General features: G+C 43.9%; 1 protein-coding gene across 2 annotated transcripts in view; it reads left to right on the top strand.

Annotated features, from left to right (window-relative positions):
• LOC147461804 (Haloacid dehalogenase-like hydrolase (HAD) superfamily protein) overlaps nt 1–27,279 on the top strand; it is a 133,007-nt gene that overhangs the window by 41,417 nt on the left and 64,311 nt on the right. For both annotated transcript variants that reach the window (XM_086509251.1, XM_086509252.1), the window contains exon 8: nt 26,150–26,304. In XM_086509251.1, the coding sequence (XP_086365377.1) occupies nt 26,150–26,304 (155 nt within the window). The remainder of the gene's footprint in view (nt 1–26,149; nt 26,305–27,279) is intronic.

Here is a 27,279-nt window from a genome sequence, read left to right on the forward strand (position 1 = left end):
ATCCATAATTACAGAGCCGCGCCCTTCTTACCAAGCTTATTGTTCGGGGTCCTTTTCCCGGCCAAGAACCTTGGAAGATGCTTTTTCAGGCCGCTCTTTGCACAGTGACTCCACGCCTTGGCACTAGAGATGGTCATACTTGGCATACAGGGTATCGTTTTCTCTTTACGGATGCCCCCTTGTTCACCAACACTCTCTCACCCTTCATCCGATCGCTCCTTCAGATTTGGGTTTCCATGCGACGGGCTATCATACGCTCACCTCCCTCATGTCGTGAGGAGATTGAGCGCCAGCCTCTCATTTGGAATGACTGCTACGGATCACTGATCGACTTTTCAAATCCCATAAACGATAGCCAAATTGACCATCGACACCATAGCCAGGGGGATCCTCAGACACGTGATGAAGTTTTTTCAGTCATCACTAGCATTACACTATGGAATGTTTGGAGAGCTCGTTGTCTTCACATTCTCAGTGTGGCTCCACAGCTCCTTCAGGATACCCTCACCGCCATTTGGCTGGACATCATTCACACCCTGATTTGGCAGTGGGATTCTTCCTCAGGTACATCTCAAGCAGCCGAGGCTCGTCGATTTGCCTTCCTTCAGCGTTGGGCCCGATCTCCACTCTTCTTCACACTTACAGGTGACCAGATTACATGGCATTATGCCCCCCCTCGGTGGTTTCTCCTGCACTCATCACACAGACCACCATGAGATTGTTCTAGTCGAGTTGTCACTATAGTGGCTCTCACCCTTACATTCAGCTTGTACACCCCACGTGATAGGCTATTTTGGCATCCGCTGGGGATTATATTGTACTCAGTAATATACAGCCCTGATTTTTCCAAAAAAAAAAGAAAAAGAAAAGAGAGAGAGAGAGAGAGAGAGAGAGAGAGAGAGAGAGAGAGAGAGAGAGGCCCTTGTACATAGTTGGTGGGCTTGAACCGCCACTGTGAATGCCCTGGTTGGCTATTTCTTTCTTCAATTAATCTCTTATACAAAAGTCGGACGGCTGAATTCTGAAATCAGATGCACAAGCAATCACCAACCATACTCTCCCAAGGTTGTGTGCCTGTCTAATGGTGCCCAAAGGGGTGCTTTTAGATGTCCCCTCTTCCAAGATTGTGTGCCTGTCTAATGGTGCCCAAAGGGGTGCTTTTAATGTCCCCTCTTCCACACATGTACAGGTGTGGGAGTAAAACTTATGTGCTACCCCAAGGCCTTCCAATGAGCACACAACGAGTTGTCTTCTTTGGTGCTTTGCACGTGCGGGAGTGGAGTCCTTCTATGTTGACAATTCAGAAATAGTCTATAAAGACTGTTTTCTCGCAAACAATTCAGCAGCACTTAGTCTGATGTCATTATGTGTGTGTAGAGCGTCTACAGCCTTCAATCCTTTGCGGGAGCTTGGGAGAGCACACAAGCATGCTCTTTCCGTTCCCCAAATAGACTAGGATGAGAGGGGCGAGCCTCTTTACATAGGGGTAGGTTCTCCATGGCTGAAAATGGAAGGGTGCATGTGTATCCTATTCAGAGTGGAAAAGAGATGGCCTCCATGAAGCTTTCCTCTTTGGAAATAGTAAGCAGCTGTTATAACTTGAGTTTAAATAAGAATTTGAAGTTTTACTATAACTAAAACTTGCTGAGCTATTCAAGACGAGAGTGATGACATGGCACATAACCCACCGACCAAGACTGTGAAAGAAAGAGATTGGGGGAGATGATGTGGCAATTTTTGACGCAAGATTGGGAAGCTTTTGGGCGATTATTTTCTCGATGCTTTTGAAGAGCTCCAACCTTTTGTAACAGTTGTTTTTGGGCCTCAATGCCTTTAAATATGAGTCTTGGGGGTTAGTTCTGTAGATCAGTGCATGGTTGCACATCTTCAAAGTGACTCCCCGGTAGTTAAACTTTGTGGATTACTTAATATAAAAGCACTGAAAGGGGTACCAGACTTGGGGCCAATGGCATTTGGAAGTAAAACTCCGCTGCTTTGTGTCTCGATATAAGTGTAATGTTCTCTTTTTCAAGCTCAAGTATTTGCTGTTTCGGTCGAGTTCAGTGATTGTTGCGGTGATTTACCGCCTTGCCAGTGCCAAGCTGGTTACACTAACTGTTTCGTCGCTCTGGCCGCTAGCCCTAAGCTTTGTCTTCCTGTTTGTCATAACCTGCACCCATGAAGCCTTTGTTGCAGATTGCAAACAACATGACCTCATTTTTGTTTTGCGCAGAATTCGGCTGCGTCACTAATCCTCTACGCGTTGGTCTCCCATGCGTTAGGATTGCCTAAGCATCATCTTTCTACTGGGCTAGGGTGTATGAGCATAGTTAGGGTTTCATATTGAAATGAGTAGGGGTTTTTTGGGTAGGTTGCGATGTGTCGGCTTTTGTTGCCGTTTTTCATCTTTAGGCCTTGCATTCTTTGCAGCTGCACACCACCCACCTGCCTCACGGGCTGACATGTGCGCATCTAAACCTACGTGCTTGCGGACAAGCTGTAACTCCTATCTCTACAGTTTAGAACAACGTAGGAAGTGTTATGGCACCCTTGTTAACCTATACGTAGGACGTTAATGTCCAGGCACTTTAGAGTAGCTGCATACAACCAGTGTCTGCTAGGTGTAGGCATTGGGGAGCGATCCCATACAACACCATCAGTATCAAGCTTAGGTAATAACTGCACACGAAGCACCACTTATTAGTAGGTTATCAACTTATATTAATAAGTGGCATATTAACATCATTTTATAAAGTTGTGGGGACTCAATCTGACACTGCTCGACCCAAGCTTTATTAGCTTTATAGGAGACCCTAGGGGTCTCCTCTCTAGGCAGAGAAGCATTACCTATAATACAAGTACGAGCAGCATAAGCACTCCTTGGCGTTTCTTCCATCAGGAATGCCAATTTGCGTCTTCAGTTCAGCCTTCAGTGTTTTACACCAGCACCACTAACGCTTGCAGACCTTCGCGGCAAGGGCAGATCAGCCCAGCGTTTTCAGTTTTCAGCCATCCCTCATCATCGATTGCAGATTTCAGCCATACCCTCGCCATCAATTTGCAGATCCAAGCCAGATCAGCCCTATCGTTTTCAGATTTCAGCCTTAGCCTCTTAGATACTAGCATCTACCGCAAGATCCCATCAGCATCTCGGTATCTACGAGCATTGCATTAGTAATTGTGCAATCGCAAATACCTGATATAGAGGAGTTTGGGACCCCATCTAGTGTCTTCTTCTCTCTGTTTCACTCACAGAACCTTCACTCACAATATTATTTTCTTTTCTATCTCTGGTCTATTGCACATCCCTCACATGAAGTAAAAGGAAATCTCACATAGAGTAAAAGGAACCTTGAGTACGCACTGAAAACTCATCGTGAGCATTCAGCATTGATCACTTCCACTACACATTATATTGGTATCAGCAGTGTTCGGTATCATCACTCAAGAAAAGAACTTAAAGAACCTTTCTCAGATTTATTTTCTCAAAGAATGTTTGTGCCCCTGCCCCTGCCCCTGCCCCGGGATTACTAGCCACACCCACAGACTTGGTCATCCCAAGTCGGAAATCTGGCACAACACACGAAAGAACCACTTAAAATACTTCACCACTTCATCACACTCAAAAAATTGGAGTCGACACGGCCCGGCGTAGTTCCTTGCCCAGAGGTATTGGCTCCAAAATCTGGTGCCTCTTTCGGTATTTATTTTTATATCAATGCTTGAGCAAAGCACTACACCTACGGAACGTTGGGACTCAGAAACACAGCCAGCGTAATTTCCGGAAATCCGTACAGCCTGCCGCGTCAGTAGTGTCAACGCTTTTTTACGGAAATCTGTATGGCAGTCCAGTCAGTCTGCCAGCGTAATTTTTGGGAAATCCGTATTGCTGTCCAGTCAGCTTTATTTAACTTGTTGTGTCCCTAGGGCCTTGTCGGCATACCCATAAGTTGAAACAACTTATTAAATGTCTTTGGGTGTCCGGGTAGTCATGCCTCGTTACCACTTTGTGACATACCCACCCCTTGAAAGAATTGTAATCGCCCTCGATTACGCCTGCAAAATCAGACATAAGTCATAAACCAATTTAGTACACACTTAAGTATCGACGCACTGGATGACACAAATCCAGCACTTGTACAAAGACGACAATCACATCACGTTCATATCATATCACATAGAATCCATTCTGATCTAGGAGCATGATTCTTGGCAACGTATTTAGCGATCGCATCTAGATCCACACTGAACTTCAGTGATGTCGGATTAACTAATCCTTATTGCGATCATGTCCATAGATTTCTCAAGACCGAAATGCCGCAGTCATTTCGTCAATCATTCCATCTCTCAATCCTGCACTCAAACACAATCGCATGTGTGAGTAATCATTTCCAGGAATTCCAGTTATCTGTTAATCCATTTGAATTTTTCGTGCTGCCACTTGTTCGAGATTTGTCTGAGTCTTGCGAGAGTCATCTCCTGAATCCATGTGTGTCGCGGTAAAAGGATCTGATTTTCCGGTAGAAGAGAAAGTGTTTGAGCTCTGATACCACTGTAACAGACTTGGTCACCCAAGTCGGGAATTTGGCACGAAACTGTGACGCGACACGGGAGAGCGAAATACATTGATAATGAACAAAGAATATACAGAGTACGCAGAGTAAACAAATGAAAATAAAGAGTCTATATGGATACAAAGTGATCATTACAAGAAGAGCATAGCTCGTTTCATAATCTCCCGACCACCCCCGAGCTATCTCAATCACACTCTCAATCTCAATCTTGTGCACAATCTCAATCTCAATCTCAATCACACTCTCACTCTCAATCTCAATCACAATCACACCCTCTCCATGAATGACAATGGGAGAATCACTTTTGGCATTGAGAGTGAACGTGTTAGCCTCCCAATCAATGAGAGGGTTAGCATCAAAAACCATCGAATGCCCAAAATCATATCACATCCTGAGAGAGGAGAGACAACAAATCTTCTAGTGAAGGCGGCTTGTTGAATTGCAAACAACACATCAAGGCACTCCTCCGTGATGAGAGCGTCCATACCGGGAACAAAGCCAGAGACCTCGATAGGAGATCTCGAACTAACAACTAGGCGAGCTCTCTCAACAAGAAAAGGACTGATCACATCATGCATACTACCTGGGTCAAACAATAGGACAAAACGCTGCCCCGTCATATGACCATAACATTTAATGAGAGAATCATCAATGGGAGGATCATGAGAAACTTGGGGCACACTCGTGTTATCGTTAATTGCATTGACACAGGCAGTGGGTTGTGTGGATTCTTTAGATTCATTCGATTCAAGCTTAGGACATGTTCTTTTTATGTGACCCTTAATGTGACAATGAAAACAACGACCTTCCTTAGAATAAGTGTTTTACTCTTCCGACGTGATGTATCCTCCTACAATTCCTTGTGCTATCTTTTCATCTGGAGTAAGCTTAGGTTTAGCAATTGTGTTAGCCTTACCCTTAGATTCATTGGAAGAATTCTTTTCTGAGAGACTGTTGGAAGATTGGTTAGAAGAGTTACCATTCTTACCATTCTTACAGTTCTTACCGTTCTGAAGGTTCTGAGAAGTCTGCGAGGTACTTGTGGAAGTTTTGTTCTCCTTAGGCTTTCCCTTGTTGTGCTTCATCTCCTGTGCGAGAGCAATCGCTACCGCCTTATTGAGATCGATTGGATCGAGCACCTCGACATCGTGCAGTTTTCTGTGTCCTCTACAAAATAGCCAAAAGAATATACTCGTGCAACCAAATGAACATGATAATCAAATTCAAAACATCATTTTGTACCATCATAAAAGACTTCTTGATTGGATGAAACAAAAGAGATATTACCTGTGTATATTTGTTTGTAAGCTAACATGTTGCTGCTTGTAGGCTGTCTTGCTGCTGTTGACAATTTGTTTCTATCATAACTTTGTTAAACGAACTCAGAATATAGACTTCTAAGTACTCAAAACGACGGGAAGAGGTCTGGTCTACAAGGTAACGCGGACAGAATTGCGAAAAACGTCTTTCTTTGGCTGAAAACACAACTTTTTAAGTCGGGACTCTAAAAAATCCTATTTTTGGGTCTCCACTTGTTATGTCCCGCTCACAGGAGAGGGGATCTAGCCCAGATGCCGTCGGGATGGGCGTCCAGTGTCCGGGCGGACGTAGTGTGAACCCGGCCAGTGTTGTCGGCCATTATTATAAGAGAGAGGCCAAGGCCTCATTTACGGGGATCGACCCCACAGGTAGAGTGCCAGTGGTTAGCCCGCGAGGCTAGGAGTGCGCGAGGTCACCTCGAGGAGGTGAGGCCGGGCGGTATGGGACGCCCGGTCTTACAGGTGCACGCCTACATCCGCGGACGTTGGCCCCAGCACGGGGAAGCTGCCAGATGGTGGCTATGGTCGGGTGGTTCGTGCGACGAGCATCTGTAGGCGGTCCGTGTGGCCGGGAGATCCTATCTCCGCGTTCGTTTCATGGTATCAGAGCCGGCTTGGCTGCACGAAGGACCGAGTGCACACTTACAGACTGGTTCGAGTCGGATAATCACTGTTTTATGTCATTTTTTATAAATTAATTGTTTAACTGATTATTTTCTTTTCATAAGCTTGTGTGATGGCGAAATTTAATGCTTACTTTATTGATTTTGGATAAGAATCAGTGTCTTTAACCGGCGGGAGTCTTTAAAATCAGCAATTTTATTGACTTCTTGTGTTTTATTGCAGTAGAATACAAGATTTGCTGATTTTTATGTGGTTTTCGATGAAAATCACTCCATAGTTGTTTAATTTGCTTTTGGGCATAAAATTCAGTAAACTCCCTCTCTGTGTACTGCTGCAGTGAAGAGAGCGAAATAGTACCTCTCTGGACATTCAGCGCCTATAGAGAGAGAGAGAGAGAGAGAGAGAGAGAGAGAGAGAGAGAGTACTGGACATTCATCGCTAGAGGGAGAGAAAGAGAGAGAGTACCTCTCTGCGCTGCTGAAGGGCTGAATTTTTCTCTGTGAGCAGGCAATTCCAGCGTGGAAGATTTGGTATGCGCTGGCTCCAATGTGGCGCTCATGGTGTGTGCGGGGGGCACGGGGGGGGGGGGGGGGGGGGGGGGGGGGGGGGGCGATCTTTTCCTCCACGCGTCACCAGCGCTGCCTTCAAAGTTGAACCCACGCTGCTGGCTTTCATTTTTTTTAACGCAGGCTCTTTTATTAAGTGACCACTTTGATTTATTTAAAGTGGCCAGGCCCTTTTAAGTTGGGACTTTTTTAAAGGTCTGAAACCTGAGTTTTATTAAAAACACTCACTTACAGAGTTCTACAGTTCACACACAAACCTCTCATTTGCTTCACCTGCTCCTCTCCAAAGTCCGCTCTCCCTCACCTGCTCGCGCTCCCGCCATCACCTGACCACCTTCAAGCGCTCACGCCGACGCGTGGAGCTCTTCGCGACCTCGACTTTTCGCGACCTAAAAGTGCAAAAAAGGCTCGGTTTTACGTGAAAATTCCGGTTTTTCACGCCCTTCGCCATGGATTCCTCCAGCTCGGATGTGCAGCGTGACGACGCGCCAGGTAACATGCAAATTCCATTCACGCATGCTCTCTACACATGGGTTACGAGCACTTTCCAGAGCTTCGACCAGCGTGTTACCGCTCTGGAAAACGCGAATGTTGAGACGAACCTTCGCTTGGCCTCTCTCGAAGGGGTCGTACAGAGCCTCAGTTCCCGCCTTTCTACTCTCGAAAATATGGCTCAGTCGACGATTGCGCGGATTTCCGAGGGCGAAACGCATCTCCAGCATTTGCGGACGCAGATTGCTACTTTTGGGGGTTCGCAGGGTGGTCCGACTGCCACAATTCCGTATAAGACTACAAATTTCTCAGGTGAAGAGGAGTGTACGGAATTGGCTGTAAATAACTGGCTGCACTAGTGGACCACATACTTTGATCTCCATGGGGAGCATGATGAACGGAGGATTCAGACGATTCCTCTTTATCTGCGCAGTAAGGCTCTTACCTGGTGGCGTGACATGACAGAAAAGCCTACGACGTGGGCTGATTTTTGCGTGAAATTCAAGAAGGATTTCGCAAAAATGGACCCTTTGAAAGCGTATGTCAAACTGCAGAGTCTTTCGATGAAAACTCTATCTTTTGATAAATATACGACAACTTTCAAAGAGGCGCTCACCTTCTGCAAGGTGGATTCTACACACGCCGTGCACATGTACTTGTTGGGGTTACATGAAGATTACCGTTGGGCCTTGATTAAGGATAAAGCCCCGACTGATGTCGAGGATGCAGTGGCAAAGGCCAGGACGTTCCATCTGATAAATGGAGCGAATTACGAGAAGAAAAGAACTGCAGACCATCAATCCGGTGAGGGTGCTTCAAGGAAGCGACCCCGATTCCAGCGTAAATCCAAATCACCGCCGAGGTCTTCTCAGGAAAAGAAGAAAGCTAGAAATGCTTCAGTTGCTGATGCAGTGAAGAAGGGGGCTTGCTTTGGATGTGGCCAGACGGGTCACCAAATCAAGGATTGCCCTAAAAAGAAGAAGACGCAGAAAACACAAGGCCGTCCTTCGGTTCAGATTCTAGAGATCTCAGGTAACTCTGATGTTGTTCAAGTTGAAATCCATCATTTAGCGCAGAGTTCATGCACAAATTGTACTTTTAGCACCAAAGTGTTTGGTAAGCACGATCTTCTCCGTTTCCCCGGGAAGATCAATGGTCACGACGTTACCGTACTCCTTGATAATGGAAGCTCACATAATTTTGTGGATGCAAAATTGGTGCAGAAACTGAATCTGCGGACGCAGGACAATGACCATGAGTATCGCGTGAAGATGGCTCGTGGCGTAGATACGGATGTATGGAATCGGATGGTTCCAGACTTGTCGCTCGAGCTGGCTGATTACAAAGAGAACCTGGACTTCCACATCATGCGCCTGGATAGAGCAGATGTTATTTTAGGAATTCCATGGTTTTATGATAAACAAGACTCATTGTATATAGACTATGTAAATCACTCTCTTGTTTTTGTTAAGCAGAACATGCCTCATGTATCTGTGTCGCTTTGTAATCAGAAGTCTGTAAATAATGGTTTTGCAATACCAGTTATTACTACTTTGGAAATGTATAAAGAAATAAAGTCTTCTGATGTTGACTTTTATCAATGTATACCATCTGCTTGGTTTGATTCATTAGTGCTTGGTACTTCTGTCACTGAATTTCGTAAAAATGTTTCATGTTCTTTTGTTGAACTTGGGGATTCCGACGAATCCAACCTTATCCGAGAAATCATGACTGATTTCAAGGATGTTTTTCCTGATGATCTACCTCCTGGCTTGCCGCCTTCGAGAGGAGTAGATCATGGCATTGAGTTGGTGGCTGGTAGTCAGCCCTTCTCAAAGCAACCCTATCGGTTTAGTAAAACCGAGGAGGACGAGATTCAGCGACAGCTGAAGGATTATTTCGATAGGGGTTTTGTTCGGCCTAGCAAATCCCCGTGGGGAGCGCCAGTGCTACTTTCTCGAAAGAAGGATAACACTATGCGCTTCTACGTGGATTACAAGGGGTTGAATAAGCTCACTGTCAAGAATAAGTACCCGCTCCCGCGCATTGACTATCTGATAGATCGGCTCCATGGAGCGTTGTATTTTACGAAGATAGACCTGCGATCAGGCTATCATTAGATACGGATCAAACAGGAAGATATTCCTAAGACAGGCTTCCATACGCGTTATGGTCACTACGAGTTTTTGGTCTTGCCTTTTGGTTTGACCAATGCTCCAGCTACGTTCCAGCAGATGATGAATGATCTGCTGAGACCATTTTTAGACAGCTTCGTTGTTGTATTTCTCGATGATATCTTGATCTACAGCCGAAGTTTGTCTGAGCACCTAGTGCATATATGCACTGTTCTCGAAGTACTGAGAACTGAGAAGCTTTACGCTAAGGCTTCGAAGTGTGAATTCTTTAAGAAAGAGCTTCTGTACTTGGGTCACATCATTACTCGCGATGGAATTCGCGTTGACCCTGAAAAGTTAGATAAAGTGCGAAATTGGCCCATTTTGAAGAATGTACGCCAAGTAAAGTCCCTTTTAGGCTTTACTGGATTCTTTCCCAAGTTTCTCAAGGATTACTCTAAAGTTGCTGCTCCGCTTACGCAACTTTTAAAAGGAGGGGATGTGAAAGGGCCGAAGACTTCGGATCCTCGTCGTAAAGGTAATCCCTCTGTTGTCTGGAATGAGCGTCTCGACGAGAGCTTTCGGACACTAAAGCACTTGGTGACTACTGTGTCAATATTGCACATTGTGGATCCTAGCAAACTGTTTTGGTTGAAACGGATGCTAGTGATTATGCTATTGGTGCGGCATTATACCAGGATGGACGTCCTGTCGCGTTTGAAAGTAAGAAGCTTTCTGACGCCGAGATGCGTTATCCAACGTATGAGAAGGAGCTTTATGCTGTAGTCCACGCCCTGAGAAAATGGTGGCACTACTTGTATGGCTCTACGTTTGTTGCATGGACAGATCATCATTCCTTGCGCTATATCTGTGATCAGGGTGATCTCAGAGGCCGGAAGGCCAGATGGGTTGAGCTTATGCAAGAGTTTGACTTTGAGATCCGTTATAGGAAAGGATCCAGCAATCGAGTTGTCGATGCGCTCAGCAGGATTCTTGAGGTCAATGCTTTGTCTATGGCTGAAATCTCCACGGATTTCTATCTCTCTCTTCGAGGGCTATGACGTTTTGATAGCCATTTTGGCAAGATATGAAACGAGGTCGAAGCGGGGCATGACTCGCATACAGGCTTGGGTGGTCCGGAGACCCAAGTGAGTCGTGCTGGAGAGATGAGACAGCGACAATATTCCATTAAAGGTGGACTATTGTTTAGAAATGGTAAATGGTAAAGTCTGCGTGCCGGAAATCGATGAGATTCAACAAAAGATTTTTTGCGAATGCCACGATATTCCTAGCGCTGGGCACCCAGGCATCCAAAGAACGTTGGCTTTGGTCAAGCGATATTTCTATTGGCCAAGAATGCGTTCTTACATAGAGAGCTATGTGAAGAGATGCGCTCAGTGTCAGGTCAATAAGGCAGAGCGCCTTAGAAAAGCTGGCCTGCTACACCCATTGGAAATCCCAGATGCCAAGTGGCAGAGTATTTCCATGGATTTCATCGTTGGTTTGCCTAATACTAGTCGGAGCAATGACGCTATTTGGGTTGTGGTCGATAGACTCACAAAAATGGCGAAGTTTATACCAACGAAGTCGATAGTAAAAAGCCATGAGTTGGCGGTTTTATTTGTTGATCAGCTTTATAAGCTGTATGGTCTCCCAGAGGACATCGTCAGTGATCGAGATACTAAGTTTATTGGTCGATTTTGGCGAGATGTGTTTGCTCATCTTCAGACGAAGTTGAGTATATCATCTTCTGACCATCCTGAGTCCGACGGACAAACTGAGAGGATGAATCAGACATTAGAAGACATGTTGAGAGCCTATGTCTCTCATAGGCAATCTGATTGGGAAAGGTATCTTCCACAGTTAGAGTTTGCCTATAATAGTAGCAAGCATTCTGCTACTGGATTTAGCCCGTTCATGTTGATGTATGGATTTGAGCCTAAATCCCCGATTGCTATTGGCTTAGAGAAAGTCAAGGACCGCCAAGCTCGTGATTTCTTGTATGACATGCAGGAGATGCTCGAATTGGCTAAAGATAGTATAAGAACGGCTCGTGATCGAGTCACTACTTATGCTAATCAAAAGAGATCTCCGAAGACTCTAAATGTGGGACAATGGGTTTATCTGAAGATACCCAAAGATTCCAAGACTATGCGAACAGGAAAGCATTATAAGCTTTCAGCTAGATATTGTGGTCCGTTCCTGATCACAAAGAAAATTGGCCAAGTTGCCTATAAACTGGCTCTTCCTTCGGATGTTACTGTACATCCAGTGTTTCATGTCAGCTGCCTTAAAGTGAAATTGGGTGAAGCTGATGTTGTCGTGCCTATTGAGGAAAATGTATGGCAAGATATGCAAACTGAGTATATTCCTCGAGAACCAAAAGCAGTTTTGGATCATCGTACCCGTCATTCGCGCCAAAAGGCTTATGACGAGTACTTAATTAATGGAAGGGCCAATCTGAAAGGTTTGCTACTTGGGAACCTGTTAGAGCTTTGAAGGCTCAGTATCCCCACTTCATTGATGAGGACATCAATGAAGTGGGGATACTAAGCCCTTAAGAACCATTGATGAGGACATCAATGGTTCTTAAGGGGGGAAGTATGTTATGTCTCGCTCACAGGAGAGGGGATCTAGTCCAGATGCCGTCGGTATGGGCGTCCAGTGTCCGGGCGGACGAAGTGTGAACCCGGCCAGTGTGGCCGGCCATTATTATAAAAGGGAGGCCAAGGCCTTATTTACGGGGATCGACCCCACAGGCAGAGTGCCAATGGTTAGCCCGCGAGGCTAGGAGTGCTCGAGGTCACCTCGAGGAGGTGAGGCCGGGTGGTATGGGACGCCCGGTCTTACAGGTGCACGCCTACGTCCTAGGACGCTGGCCCCAGCACGGGGGAGCTGCCGGATGGTGGCTATGGTCGGGTGGTTCGTCCGACGAGCATCTGTAGGCAGTCCGTGTGGCCGGGAGATCCTATCTCCGCGTTCGTTTCACCACTACTTTCTCAACTTATTTTAAGCGTACCCATGCATTTTAAGCTAAAACACATAAATATATAACATTGATATTAATAAAAACCTCAATATTAACTACGTTTTTATTATACTGTTCATAAACAGACTACCCATTGTCCATTAATCTTTATCAAAATATGTCTTTGGTGTATTATTTAAAAAGAAGAGAGTATATTTTCTCTTTTAATATCTTAAACTCATTCATATAAGCTCTATCTAATAGACTATTCAATAATTTTTCAAATCGTGCTAAACGAAAGATATGGCCTACTACATTCTTTTCGACTTTAAGAACTTAAAAATTTAGTCCTGTTATATTCTCTCCTTATCAAAATTAACTCTGTCCTCAGAGTTGAAAAGAGGGATTTTTAACATACAAAACATCAAATTCAATCTAAGAGGAATCTTTTCCATGATAAGAAGAATCCTACTTCTAAGTTGTCTAACTCTACAATCAAATTGGTTTCTAGTGCTGCCTTCACATCTTTTCTTTAGAATAAGATTATCTAAATAAATATATTTTGTTGGCATTCTCACAAAATTTGATGTCTCAAAGAGGAATTTACAAACACACATAAGCAATCATGATAATACAAATAATCCTTATATAAGCAAAATTTCTTCTCAACCGTCTCTCTTGATTTCTCAGTTTAATTTCAGGTATAATTTCTCAGCCAGATTAGAGGACAAGAATCAATGTGTACTACTCGAATCAATTAAGAAATTCAATTTCAAATCTTAAATTTTATGCATGACTTTGATCATAGAAGCTTTCAAATGATGCATCAAAGACTTAAAGAATCATAAAGAAGAGTTAGATGAGTTACCTTTACCATCCGCATCGTCAATAGTCTCCAATTCAACCATCTTCGTACATATTTCCTTATCAATGGCTTTGTTCGGGCATTTGAAAGTGTGGTGGCCTTACTCTTCTTGAAACTTGATTGATCTCGCAACTTCTCCCGCATCGTCATCGTTTTGATCATCACTCCTCTTTCGTTTCTTCTTCTTTGATCCTTCATCTCTTGGAGACGGTGATGGACCGTTTCCATGTTTAACTTCCATCTTCTCTTCCACTTCGTCTTCTTGCACCAGCTATTCTCTTTCCTTTATCCGCTTCCTCATATCTGTTAAGATCTTCATTGAGCCATCGAATAATCTCCTCTTGTTCCTTCAATCACTGCTGATATGCTTCCGTCGCTACCGTAGGATTGAAACCTCTCTGATACCACTTGTGACGCGACACGGGAGAGCAAAATACATTGATAATGAACAAAGAATATACAGAGTACGCAGAGTAAACAAATGGAAATAAAGAGTCTATATGGATACAAAGTAATCATTACAAGAAGAGCATAGCTCGTTTCATTACCTCCCGACCACCCCCGAGCTATCTCAATCACACTCTCACTCTCACTCTCAATCTTGTGCACAATCTCAATCTCAATTACACTCTCACTCTCAATCTCAATCACAATCACACTCTCGATCTCAATCTCTTGATGGCAACAATCATAATCGGAATCGCAACACGATCACAATCTCAACATCATGACATCTTGCACAGATCCTGTTTTCTGTGTCCTCTACAAAATAGCCAAAAGAACATACTCGTGCAACCAAATGAACATAATAATCAAATTCAAAACATCATTTTGTACCATCATAAAAGACTTCATGATTGGATGAAATAAAAGAGATATTACCTGTGTATATTTGTTTGTAAGCTAACATGTTGCTGCTTGTAGGTTGTCCTGATGCTGCTGACAATTTGTTTCTATCATAACTTTGTTAAACAAACTCAGAATATAGACTTCCAGTTACTCAAAACGACGGGAAGAGGTCTGGTCTACAAGGCAACGCGGACAGAATTGCGAAAAACGTCTTTCTTAAGTTGAAAACACAACTTTTAGGTCGTGACTCTAAAAAATCCTATTTTTGGATCTCCACTACTTTTTCAACTTATTTTAAGTCTACCCATGCATTTTAAGCTAAAACACATAAATATAAAACATTGATATTAATAAAAACCTTAATATTGACTACGTTTTTATTATACTGTTCATAAATAGACTACCCGTTGTTCATTAATCTTTATCAAAATATGTCTTTGGTGTATTATTTAAAAAGAAGAGAGTATATTTTCTTTCTTAATATCTTAAACTCATTCATATAAGCTCTATCTAATAGACTATTCAATAATTTTTCAAATCGTACTAAACGAAAGATATGGCCTACTACATTCTTTTCGACTTTAAGAACTTCAAAATCTTGTCTTGTTACAGACACATGAGAGAACCACTTGAAATACTTCACCACTTTATCACACTTTACAAAATGGAATTGACACGGCTCGGCGTAGTTTTGTGCCTAGAGGTATTGGCCCCAAAATCTGGTGCCCCTTTAGGTATATGTTTATATATTAATGCTTGAGCAAAGTACAACACCTATAAGACCTTTGCTCTTAGACTTTGCGTCCAGATGCCTTGCAGAGTGAGGCCCCAAGGGTTCTATTAATTCTTACAAGGGATGTCCCAAAAGCAGGGCCTTAAAAGCACTTAGTTTAAAAGCAATCGATCTTAAAAGCATGTGGTCCAAAACTAGTCTGGGACTCTTGAAAAGTAGCCAATGTAATTTTTGAAAATCCGTACAGCCTGCCACGTCAGCACTGTCAATGCTTTTTATGGAGTTCTGTATGGCAATCCAATCAGCCTGTCAACGTAATTTGTGGAAATCTGTACTACTGTCCAGTCAGCTTTATTTAACTTCTTGTGTCCCTAAGGCCTTGTCGATAGGTATCATTAGGTTGGAACAACTTATTAAATGTCTTTGGGTAGTCATACCACATCATCACTTTGTGACACGCCCTTAGTCCATCGTGCATTGGGCACGCTCTCGTCTTCATCTCTTTGGCTTAAGGGCCATTAAGCCATAAAGAACCACAAATTTTTTGCTTGTTTGAGATTTCACGTAACCCAAGACTACTCGAGTGTGTCGATCTCTCTTAATATGTGTATTGAAGAGTGATAGGTAACCTAGAAAGGAAGGGCTTGTCCAGCCTTCCCTTGTTGCTCTTTTCCACTAATTGGGAGCAGACCTTGCACATTGCAGCAAGACAATCAACATGAGGTGGGAAAAAGCAACCTGAGCGCAAGGCTGCCAAGGGGTGCAACTGTAGGAAGGATTTGAGCTTGGGTAAGAGAGGAGCCTTCTTAAACGCAGATTGCAAGCAATACCAAATACCAAGAACCATAAGAACCCAAGTACCCCACGTACTCGGTGCATGGTCATTACGTTAAGCGGAATGGGTACTTTGCGTGAAGGTGATGAGTTTGAAGTTGGAGAAGATGTCTCTACACCAGGAGGACCATTGAATCTTCCTCTGTCCCCATCTACGCCATGGATTGCACCAAATTTTATGGAGGCTTCGGTAAAGTCCATGATGGAGATGATGCTTGAGTTGGAGGCTCAGTGGGCCGAAGTCAAAAGGGAAAAGGAGGCTTTGCGGGCCGTAGTCGAAAGGGAACGCATGGCTCTTGAGAGGGAACACAAACTCAACGCATAGCGATTGAACAAAAGAGGGATTTATGGAGTTATAGCGCGAGGCAGTGCGTGGCCAACGCTTGCTAGACTTGGTCCTTCACGTGCTCTCTTTGAAGAGCGATCCAACCAAGAATGTTGGCGAGTCATCCCGTAGACCAAGTAGAGACGACGACTCAACAATCGAGTCATTAAAAAGTTGACTTTTAGTGAGTATGATCGTAAGATGGATGTATTTGTGATGTATTCTTTGTTGCATCAATTCAACACTTACTTTGCCACTAACAAGGAAAACAGTGACGATAAAGATTTGGCAGCTGCCATGTATTTTCCGGGTGATGCCATTAATTGGTATCAAGCCTAGCAAGAGACACAATTGGCCTGAGCATCTTGCGGGTGCCGAGAAAGATGCCTCATTGTCTTACAGCTGGGTCGACTTCCAAGCTAAGCTCAAGGATCGCTTTATGCCACCACAGGACCTTGATCGGTTGAAAGAGCAATGGCGGGATCTCAAGAAAAATGGGACTCCAGGTCTTTTTCTAACCATGCCTTGCAGATTGATGTTCAATTGTGTAAGTCAAAGGAGAAGCGAAAGGAGGCTTTTCTCTTTGGTTTAGATGAGTATATCATAGACAATGTGAAGGTCTTTCGCCCTATGGACTACAATAACACCGTCAGAATCGCTCTCGAGCAAGAAATGAAGTACAACAAAGGTAAATTCAAAGAGAAGAACAAAGCACCTTCATGTATTCCGCAAAACCAATAGAATGGTAAAAACAACAGGTATTCTTCCTCTCAGTCTTCTTCTACACCTAAAGCACATAACTCTTCACCCAACAGTCATTATAAAGGAAAGGATAAACCTTAGGAAACCTCTAAGTTAACACCTGATGAAAAATCTGCTAAAGGAATTGTAGGAGGTCGGTTAAGTCTTGAAGAAAGAACTGCATATGGAAAAGAACTTCTGATAGTGTCATGCTTGAGCCAACTAGTGCTCCCCAAGTTTCTGTGATGATCATCCTTATGAGTCCCTCATTAAGCGTTATGGTCATGTGAATGGTCAACATCTTGTTTGATCGTGGTAGTGTTTATTATGTGATTAGTGATTCTCTTGTGAGGGCACTCTTAGGTTAGAAGCTACTCCAACAATATACATTGAGGTGTTTGGATTTCCTCTTGGCCTGAACTCTTTAGTCACACATGAATGCCCTAGTGTGCTAGTCTCTATTTAGCAAGCATCTTCTTGTTGCAAGTTTGTTGTTTTTCCTCTAGATGGACGTGATATGATTTTAGGTATTAAATGGTCTTGTGAGCATAAGCCACATATATATTGGGATGACAACACAGTCACTATCTCTCATGCGTGTGTCTCTCCCATGGTCACTTGCCGTGAGCAAGGCATCCATTCTTTGCTTCTAATCTCTCATGTGCAGGTTGAGTGTGAGCTACGTTGAGGAGCTCAAGCGGTGTTCATTTATGCCACTCCAATGGCTCAGGACCTCAAGACCACATCATAGTACTTAGGCTTGTTTAAGAAGTATGAGCAATCTATTCTTGTAGGATGATCTCCCACCACGTCTCCCACCCAAGCGTTCGGAGGATCATCGCATCGAACTCCTAAAAAAAGTGCAGCTTGTTAGCAAGTCTCCCTACCGCTTGAACAAATCTCAAGGAGAGGAGTTAGAGTGGCAGCTAATAGAGTTGGTGGCCAAGGGATTTATACGACCTAGTGTAAGTCCATTTACTGCTCCTATTCTGCTTGTCCGCAAGAAAGATGGGTCTTCTTGTTTGTGTGTAGATTACGGGGTACTCAACAAGATGACAATCAAGAACAAGTTTCCTATGCCTTGCATCGAGTATATCCTCAATGGGCTCAATGGGGCGAAGGTTTTTGGCAAGGTCGATCTCAATAGGGGGTACCACTAGGTGAGGGTATTCAAAGGCGACATCTATAAGATTGCCTTCAGGACAGAGTGAGGGCAGTGGGAGTATGTTGTTATGCCTTTTGGATTGATAGGTGGTGTGGATACTTTCAATCGTCTCATGGTAAATCGTTTTGGTGACATGATTGGCACGTGGGTTTATTTCCTTGATGACATTCTCATTTTTTCTACATTATGGAACAACATGAACGGGATGTAGAGAAGGTTTTACCTTATTTAGAAGAGTGCCAGCTGTATATTGCAGCTAATAACTCGGAATTCTTTTTGAATTAAGCTACTTATCTGAGCCATATCACCTCTGCAGACAGTGTCAAGCTGGATCCCATAAAGGTTAAACAGGTTCGTAACTAGGATTTACCCAAAACAACATATGTTGTACGTTCGCTTTTAGGTCTGTGTCAAGTGACAACCGAGCGTCCCCCCTCCCCTCTTTTTTTTCAAGTGTTCTAAATGAATCAATACAATGGCAATGCTATGGAATACCTTGATGTGGTGTGGAGATGCCGTTACCGGGCTGAGGAAGCTCCGTATAATGGCCGCTCCAAGTAGAAACTTTTTTGCGCATTGCCGTATCAATGATTGATGTTTTGAAAGGGGCTAAGACTTGTCGTCGGTGTGTTGTCTTGCCCGAAGCAGCCTTGCCCGAAGCAGCCACTGAGGCCTTTGAAGCTCTCAAGGTTACGGTGATTGAAGCTCAATGCCTCATCCTCACCTCTTGGGATGACCCCTTCGAGGTATGGATAGATGCCAGTAACGTCGCACAGGAGATGTGCTGCAACATCATGGCCGTGCAATTCCATTTCTCAATAGGAAATTAAAGAGTGCAAAAAAGAACTACTCAATGTATGGTAAGGAACTTCTCTCTGTCATTTTTTCTCTAAAGCATTAGAAGCATTTTTTGTATGGCAGAAATTTTATTGTTCGTATTAATTATCAAGCCCTCAAGTGGCTCTAGTCTATGCCTTGTGCACATTGGAGTGACCGCCAAGCAAGGTGGTCTTTGTTTTTCAGCATTTTGGTGGTTTGATTGAATATGTTCCTAGTAAAGCTAACCCCATTGCAAATGCGTCAAGTCGTAAAGGACAGATATTTGCTCTTGAGTCAAGTTCAACAGGGAGTATCTTTTGATAGCATGAAAAATTAGTATGCAGATTCCGAGTTTGGTAAGAAATGGTTGTAAGCTCTCGCCGCCCAAGGGCCCAACAACCATCTCATTCGTGATGGTCTCTTGTTATTTTGTCACCGTCCTTGTGTGTTACCTTCTCTTAGGCAAGCCATGTTGGACATGCTGCACTCATGGGTGGGCACATAGGCATGAATACCACTTGAGAAAAAGTAGAAAGATTCTTTTATTGGCCTAAAATGTGAAAAGATGTGTTTAAGTATGTCACACAGTGTTCTATTTGTCAAAAAGTTAAAGCCCCTAGGGATAAGCAACAAGGTCTTTTGATGCCGCTACCTATTCCGGAAATCCATTTCATGACATTTTCATGGATTTTGTGACTAATCTTCCACCTAGCTTGCATTCAAGGAATACACAATGTTCACTAATAGTTGATCGTCTTAGCAAATTTTGCATTTTAATTCCTTGAAGGCCATAGTCTCCAACACAAGATGTAGCACATTTGTTCATTAAGCATTGGCATCCCCTTTGTGCTTTACCAAAGGCGATTGTGTCAATAGAGACGTCAAGTTTACATTACATTTTTTGGTAAGCACTCTCTAAAATTTTTGACACTAAGTTGAATTTTTCTTTTGTATTTCATCCACAGTCCAATGGTCAAACTGAAATCTACAATCAACTAGTCTTGGATGTTTAAGTCATATGCTCATGATCAATAGTCTCATTGGGAGCATTATCTTCCGCTAGTACAAGCTATTTTGGATGACATCTATTTCATTGCCATTGGGAGAACTCTGTATAAGGCAGCATTTGGCCGTCCGTTCTAGTTGTTGTTGACTAGATCGGGTCGATCAGTTACTTGATGCCAATGCTGAGAGCCAGTCCTGGGACGAGATTACTAAGATTGTGAAGCTTCGGCTAAGCAAGGCTCATGAATCTTAATCATGGGAGGCTAACAAGCATCGTCTGGATGTTACTATCAAGGAAGGGAATTGGGTGTATCTTAGAATCATGAAGCACCATCTTTAGGAAGTAGAAAAGAAGTGTCTAAAGTCTTCTAGGATGCATGGTCCATTTCCAGTCATTAAAGAGATAAACGATGTGTCTTTAATTGAGGTTGCCTAACTCATAGTCAATGCATGACGTTTTCCATGTTTCTTGGTTGAAATTGCTTCGAGGAGATCTCTCAAGGAGATTTGTGAAGTGGACGAACCTGAGATCATAGACGAAGCTGAAGTCATGGAGTTGGAATTGATTTTGCTGTATCGTTTTCGCCATGGCTCAAAGAAACAAGCATGCTAGTACTTCTTGAAGTTCAAGGACGGCGGAACCCACAAGGTAGCGTGGGTCGCTTCACAGACTACCCAAAGTTGTTGGTGGACTACAAGGAAGACATGAAGCTCGGTACCAATACTCACCATTAAAAGGGGGGGATACCACGTGTACATCTAAACCTATGTGCATGTGGACAAGCTGTAACTCCTATCTCTAGGGTTTAGGACAGCCTAGGAAGTGTTCTCGCAGGCACTTTAGAGTAGCTGCATACCCTCTGATTGCGCATGAGCAAAACCAGTGTCTGTTAAGTGTAGCCATTGGGGAGTGCTCCCATACAACACCATTAGTACCAAGCTGACAACTCGATCGAGGCTTTATTAGCTATATAGGAGACCCTAGGGGTCTCCTCTCCAAGCAGAGAAGCAATACCTACAGTACAAGTACGAGTAGCACAAGCATTCCCTACCGTTTTTGCCATTAGGACCTTGGCATTTTTGCATCTTCAGTTTAGCCTTGAGAGCGTTTACCGCAAGACCCCATCATCATCTCAGCATCTACAAGCATTGCATCAATAATTGTGCAATCTAAAGCAAATACCTCTCTAGTGATAGAGAGGGGGGCCTTGCCGCCCTTGGAGGGGAGTTTGGGACCCCATTTGGTGTTAGTCTTCTTCTCTCTGTCTCACATCTCTCACATGCAATAAAAGAAACTCTCTCATACAGTAAAAGGAACCTTGAGTACACATTGGACACTCATCCTGAGCATTTACCACTTCCGCTGCACATTACACGCGCAACATGCACGAGCACGTGTGCACACACACACATACATCTATACGCTTTCATACACATAGATATTCACACATGTTTTCGCTCACGTTGGATGGGCAGGTTGAGTAGTGATGCGGGTTTTTGTTTATTGGTGCGGATATTTCTTGCTCTCGAGTAATATGGTGCCATCTTTTACATCTCCAAGGATCTGCAACAGAAAATCGACGATGGTGCGGAGGCTCTCTCTCTCTCTCATAGGCGTCGTTGGTAGTTGGCTGCCTAGTTGGATGCTCCTACGCTTGGATTAAAATGTGAGAGTGGCTAACATGTTGCTTAACTGATGCGGATGAAAGCAAAGTGGAGGACATCATCTTGTTGGGTAGAGGTACTTTCATTGCTATTTATCACAACACCTTCCCTCTAGTGTTGTCGGTCCCTCTCTCTTTACCTTTAGTGACAGACTGATTTTTCTACACCGTGGTATGAAGATTTTACAATATTTGCTTTTGAGGATAGATGTCAAGTCCTGAATTATCCTTTAAAAAATGTTTTTTTAGAGTTACCTGAACAGTCTTGGTTGTTTGACATGTTGAGAGAGATGGGTTCTATATTTGCTATACCTCTTATGTTCTAAGTTTAGACCCAAACATCTATGCCATCTATTAAGATTACTACCCTTTTGTGAGTTCCCAGACACTAGTGACTTTTATAGGGTGGGGGGTTCACTTTGGGAAATTGCCCTTTAATCGGTCCTATTGCACCCATTTTTGGTATCTTTTGGGAAGGGGGGCACCGCCTTTCTCCATCTGCTCTCTTTCTTTCTTCATTTTTTACCCTTATGGCCTCAAACTTGCACTGCCCTATATGCTTGACTTTGACTCTTCCTCTCTCTATGTGACTCCTTTTGTCCTATCTTTGGTCCCGGCCTTTGTCCTCTACCTTGGTTTTTCCGGCCTCAACTGGCCCTTTGGTCTTTGCTCAGTTCACTTGGCCTTCATGGCTACTCTCAGATTCTCTCCCCCTCTTCCTTAACCTCCGCGAGACCCCTCCCCTTGCCTAACCAATAGCGATGTCGCTATTGATGGGGGGGAACCCTTCTTCCAAAAACTTGGGCCCCTAAGGCCGCAGGATCACCCCTTCACTGGGCGGCCTCGCCACGTCATTACCACTACACCGGCAGGCGCCACTGGTGCATCCTCCTCATTCGCGCGGGCGCGCCACCAGCGCCGCCCCGCCCGACCAAAACCTGCAAAGTCTCCGTCCCGCAGCGCCGCCTACGCTCGACACAATAGTCAAGAGCTCCAAGCTCTCCACAACTTCCTTGCATACCAAATGGGCCTCAAGCCCCAGTTCTTAAACCCCTCCACTCAGACCCCCACCTGCGCATATGGGGCCATACTCGGGCCACGTGGCAGCCCCCAGCGCCAAGGCCTTCCAAGACTTTAAAAAAAAAAACTCCTTTGTGAGAGAGAGACCCCCTCTTGGGGTGCCAACTTAGCCCCACTCCCATTCTCTGTTGACAGATTCCACTCCAGAGCTGTAAAGCCATGTCCCAAGCCCGTATCCCTGGCTCCATTCTATGCAATTTCTACCGGCTTTTGACTTCTTTGAGCCCGCTATCCGAGACCATCAAAACTAAGAAAATCACCCGCATACCTTTTACTGCCCACGGCCCCCAACTCCATCTTTCTGTATCCGGCCGACCAAGCATCCAATTGACATGTAGTTGATTTGTGCTAGCTCCATATAACTCACCCTATTACTGAGAATCTTGGCGAGGCCAAAAAATTGCCAAACGGCACACCCTCCAATGCGGTCAAATGAGCACACACCCGGCACCCGAAAAATCTTCAACTGATCATATCCTGCTATCCAAAGCTTTGATTCGCATTTCGAAAAGACAGGCCACTTTTGAATGGAAAGGAGAGCTACATTCGTAGAGGATTTTGGTTATGGCAGATTGAACTAGTGCCTTAGATGTCATGTGATGGGGCATCTAGTGAGGAATTGCCCTAGAGGGAGACGAGAGAGAGACTAGGTGCAGGAGGGAACGGCCATGCCACAACAGACCCAACAGAGTTGTGCATAGCTGAAGGACCCCGCAAGATAGCATGATTTAGCTTAGAAGTTAGAAGGGTCAGAGTCAGCAGCTCTCGAGGAGAGGTTACCAGATCAAGATTGAGAGGATGTTTCAGAGCAGCTCTCTCTCTCTCTCTCTCTCTCTCTCTCTCTCTCTCCCCTCTTTTGGTTAAACGATCTCTTTTCACCCTGTTGTTTCTCTCTTTCTCTGTCCACACACAGGATCTTGCCACATCAGTACCATGGCAACATGTCAACGTCTGCATTGCCATGCCATTGGCCAACGTGGCCACATCATCATGGAGGAGATTCTCAGACAGACCTCTCGAGGAGAGGTTACCAGATCAAGATTGACAGGATGTTTCAGAACATCTCTCTCTCTCTCTCTCTCTCTCTCTCTCTCTCTCTCTCTCTCTCTCTCTCTTTGTGTAACAAAACTTGGACACCCCAAGTCAAGATGCTACCGCGACACAACAAAGATTCACTTCAAAACAATTCACAAAGACGACATGGCCAGGCGTAGTTCCATGCCCACAGGTATTGGCCCCAAAGACTGGCGCCCCTTCTGGTATTTCTTTTTATATTAATCTGTGTTCAAAGTACAAGAAAGTAGGCAGGCGCTCACTCTCAGACTCTGCGTCCAGATGCTCTAAGTAATGAGGCCTAGCCCACTTATTTATTGGTACAAGGGATGCCCAAAAGCAGAGCCCTAAAATCTTTTACAATAAAAAGCAAAGTTCCCCAGAAGCAATTGGTCTTCCAAAAGCTGCTAAAACCAGCCAACGCAATTTACGGAAATCCGTACAGCTTTCAACGGAATTCACGGACGTCCGTACGCTGCCACGTCAGCATGTCAATGTAATTTCCGGCTGTCCATACAGTGGCACGTCAGCCTGTCGGCGCAATATCCCGGGGCCAGTCACATCATCAGGGTGTGTGAGTTTGTCTGGGGGCCACCACGTCACCAGTTTGTGACATACCCCCTCTTGAAAGAATGGTAATCGTCCTCGATTACGCTTTCAAAACAGACAGAGGCCATAAAATGTCTTAGTAGGCACTGACTGTTAGTACTGAGGCACTAGACACGACACATCTAGCACTTGTACAATTCGAGAGTCACATCACCGGACATCACATGACATCACTTGACATCACATGACAAATCACATTCAAATTCATTCCAAATCTCAGACCATGATTAATTGGCAATATATTTAGTAATCACATCTAGATCTAGTTGGGGACCTCAGAGATGCCCGATTAACTAATCCTTATTGCAATCATGTTTATAGAGATTTATGAGACCGAAATGCTGCAGTCCTTTCGTTCTTCAATTCTTGCACTCAAACATGTCAAAATACAAATTAATCAGTTTCATTTTCGGGAATTCCAATTCATAAAGTCATACAGCAAAATACTGTCAGCCCAGCAGTATCCCTGAAACCCAAAGGGACATCGGTGACTCTATATCAAAATCGGGAGTAATCTGTTGACAAAGGAGTGGAGTGACTCCCCTCTTGTGCAAAAGCCCGCTGCACTAGATTCACCCATGTTGAAATCGGGGTTCTATCAGAGTAGACTATGCTAAACCGAATGCTTCAAGGTAAAGTTTCAAAATTTGAGGAGTATCTGCTAGGTCCTCCTCTTCCATCCACTTCGCATCCAATGCAAGACAGTTCTTGAATTTAACCAAGAACCGCCTAATCACTTTACCTTTAATCTTTCTATCATGTGCCAATATCTGTTCTGGAACGAGTATCTCCTCCCTTTCCTCCACTTCGGGTTATTCATCTGGCTCTGGCCACACGTGGGATCTTGCCAAGTCAGCACCATGGCAACATGTAGACATCTACATTGCCATGCCATTCGCCAACGTTTGCCACATCATCATAAAGGAGATTCATAATATGTTGTGGGGACCTATTTAGACGTTTATGGCATGGTCACTTCTCCTTCCACACTGGTTGCTCGAGCTTTGATACCTTGTCTAGTTTGCATCCCTCCATGTGAAATGTACTTACTAGACCCTGTCCAGTTTGTACCTATCCATTTATGCTTTGATTCCAAAAATGATCATGTGGTGTGCCTTCATCATCATGTCGGAACTTGGTACTGCCCCCATGTCTACCAACATTAAGTTTTATTTCCTGACTGTTAGTAGTTTGCCATCAGGCTTGGTTTTATTGCTTAAAGTTTATTTGTGATGTCGTTTATCATATGATCGTAGTTCTTGGTCTTATTGGTCATTTTGACCTTCTGTAGACATCAAAGAACAATAGCAAGCCCCGCCCCCCCCCCCCCCCCCCCCCCTTTTTCTCTCTCTCTCTCTCTCTCTCTGTGTGCACGTTCACCCATGGGTATCCTCCCATTTGTTTTGCCATTTTTGTCAAATTGCAGTATCCCAAGGAAGGTAGGAGTGCAAGAAGAAGATCAATCAAGGTTTTTCTTAAAATCAAGACGGCATATCCATGATTGCTGTAGTCATCTATTTTAATGGTGATGTAACTTGTATGGAATTGAACCTATTCTCTTTTGTGCTGCTTTAGCTTGTTTGGCATGATTGATTAATGAGGCACACACAAAAGCAATGTTTTGTATTGCCATGAGACAATGATTTGTAATATTCTCCTTAATTGCTAATAAAAGAGGTTTGGATAAGCTCTATCAGCTATCAGTAATCTGCAACAGCTAATTGTGCAACTTATGTTGCTGTTAAAGCAGGTCTTTAATTCAAAAATTGGGATCAGAACGGGCCAAAAGAATAAGTTTTGTTGGCCAGAAAGAGGTGGAGGAAAGTGCATATGGGCAAGTAGTTCTTGGTGCTGGATCGAGCATGGGCTTAGATGAAGAGCTGGCTGCAGAAGCAGCTAAGGCTGGTATGGTCCTTCCAGCATGTGGTTTTCAGCATTGCATCATCTTGAACAGATACCTATATACAGGAGAAGAGACTAGACTCTCTCTCTCTCTCTCTCTCTCTCTCTCTCTCTCTCTCTCTCTCTCTCTCTCTCTCACAATAAAAAGGAGCTGATTTTTATTACTTGGAATTTTTGAACATCCCTCAAAATGCCCAAATTTTCCTGATTCTAAGGGCAAGTAAAAATCTGTTTACATATCAAGCCCAAAGGCAAAGAACAGGATAAACTGGCTCAAACTGAGCCGCATGGGCATGTACTATCAAAGTTTTGATAGAAACTGAAAAGGCCAGGGTAAAAGACCTCTCCTATAATAGAGCAAAAAGTGCCTCGGCCACCTAGGAAGGAGAGAGGATGACAGTTGCCTCTGAAAGATAGACACTCCGTAGCAAAAGTACTCTCTTTATCTATAGTAAAAGAACTCCCAAGAGGAACATAAAGGCACCGGCAGCCTGCAATAATTTAACTTGGCTGCTCAAAAGCAGTTGGGCCGAAATCCACCAATTAGTACCATCTGCAACCATGGAGCTAAGGAAGAACAGGAAAGGGGTAGCAAGATGAGAGGGAAGAAGCCATTGGCACCACTGTATGATCTGCAAAGAGAGCTCAAAAGGAAGATCCAACAGGAACAGTGAACTTGAGCAGCACAGGACTGTTGCAATGCGGAGGACATTTTACTTGCTGAAAGTGCCTCATGTAATTTTTTAATGCCAAGGCTTTCACCCCTAGGAGACAGTAAAGGGAATCCAGGGTTAACTTGAAGGTATCCAATTGCAAAATAGGAGATAGTAAAGAGAATCTAGGGTTAACTGGAAGATAAAAGCTGGTAGAGAGAGGAGAAAACAAACCCCATGGAAAAGACACACTCTAAACATGCAAACCACAATCAAAACAAAACAAACCAAAAAGATAGGAATAAACAAACCCCTTGCAAAAGAC

Source organism: Adiantum capillus-veneris, chromosome 3 (assembly GCF_014529385.1).
Source record: "Adiantum capillus-veneris isolate H3 chromosome 3, ASM1452938v2, whole genome shotgun sequence".
NCBI classification, from domain to species: Eukaryota; Viridiplantae; Streptophyta; class Polypodiopsida; order Polypodiales; family Pteridaceae; genus Adiantum; species Adiantum capillus-veneris.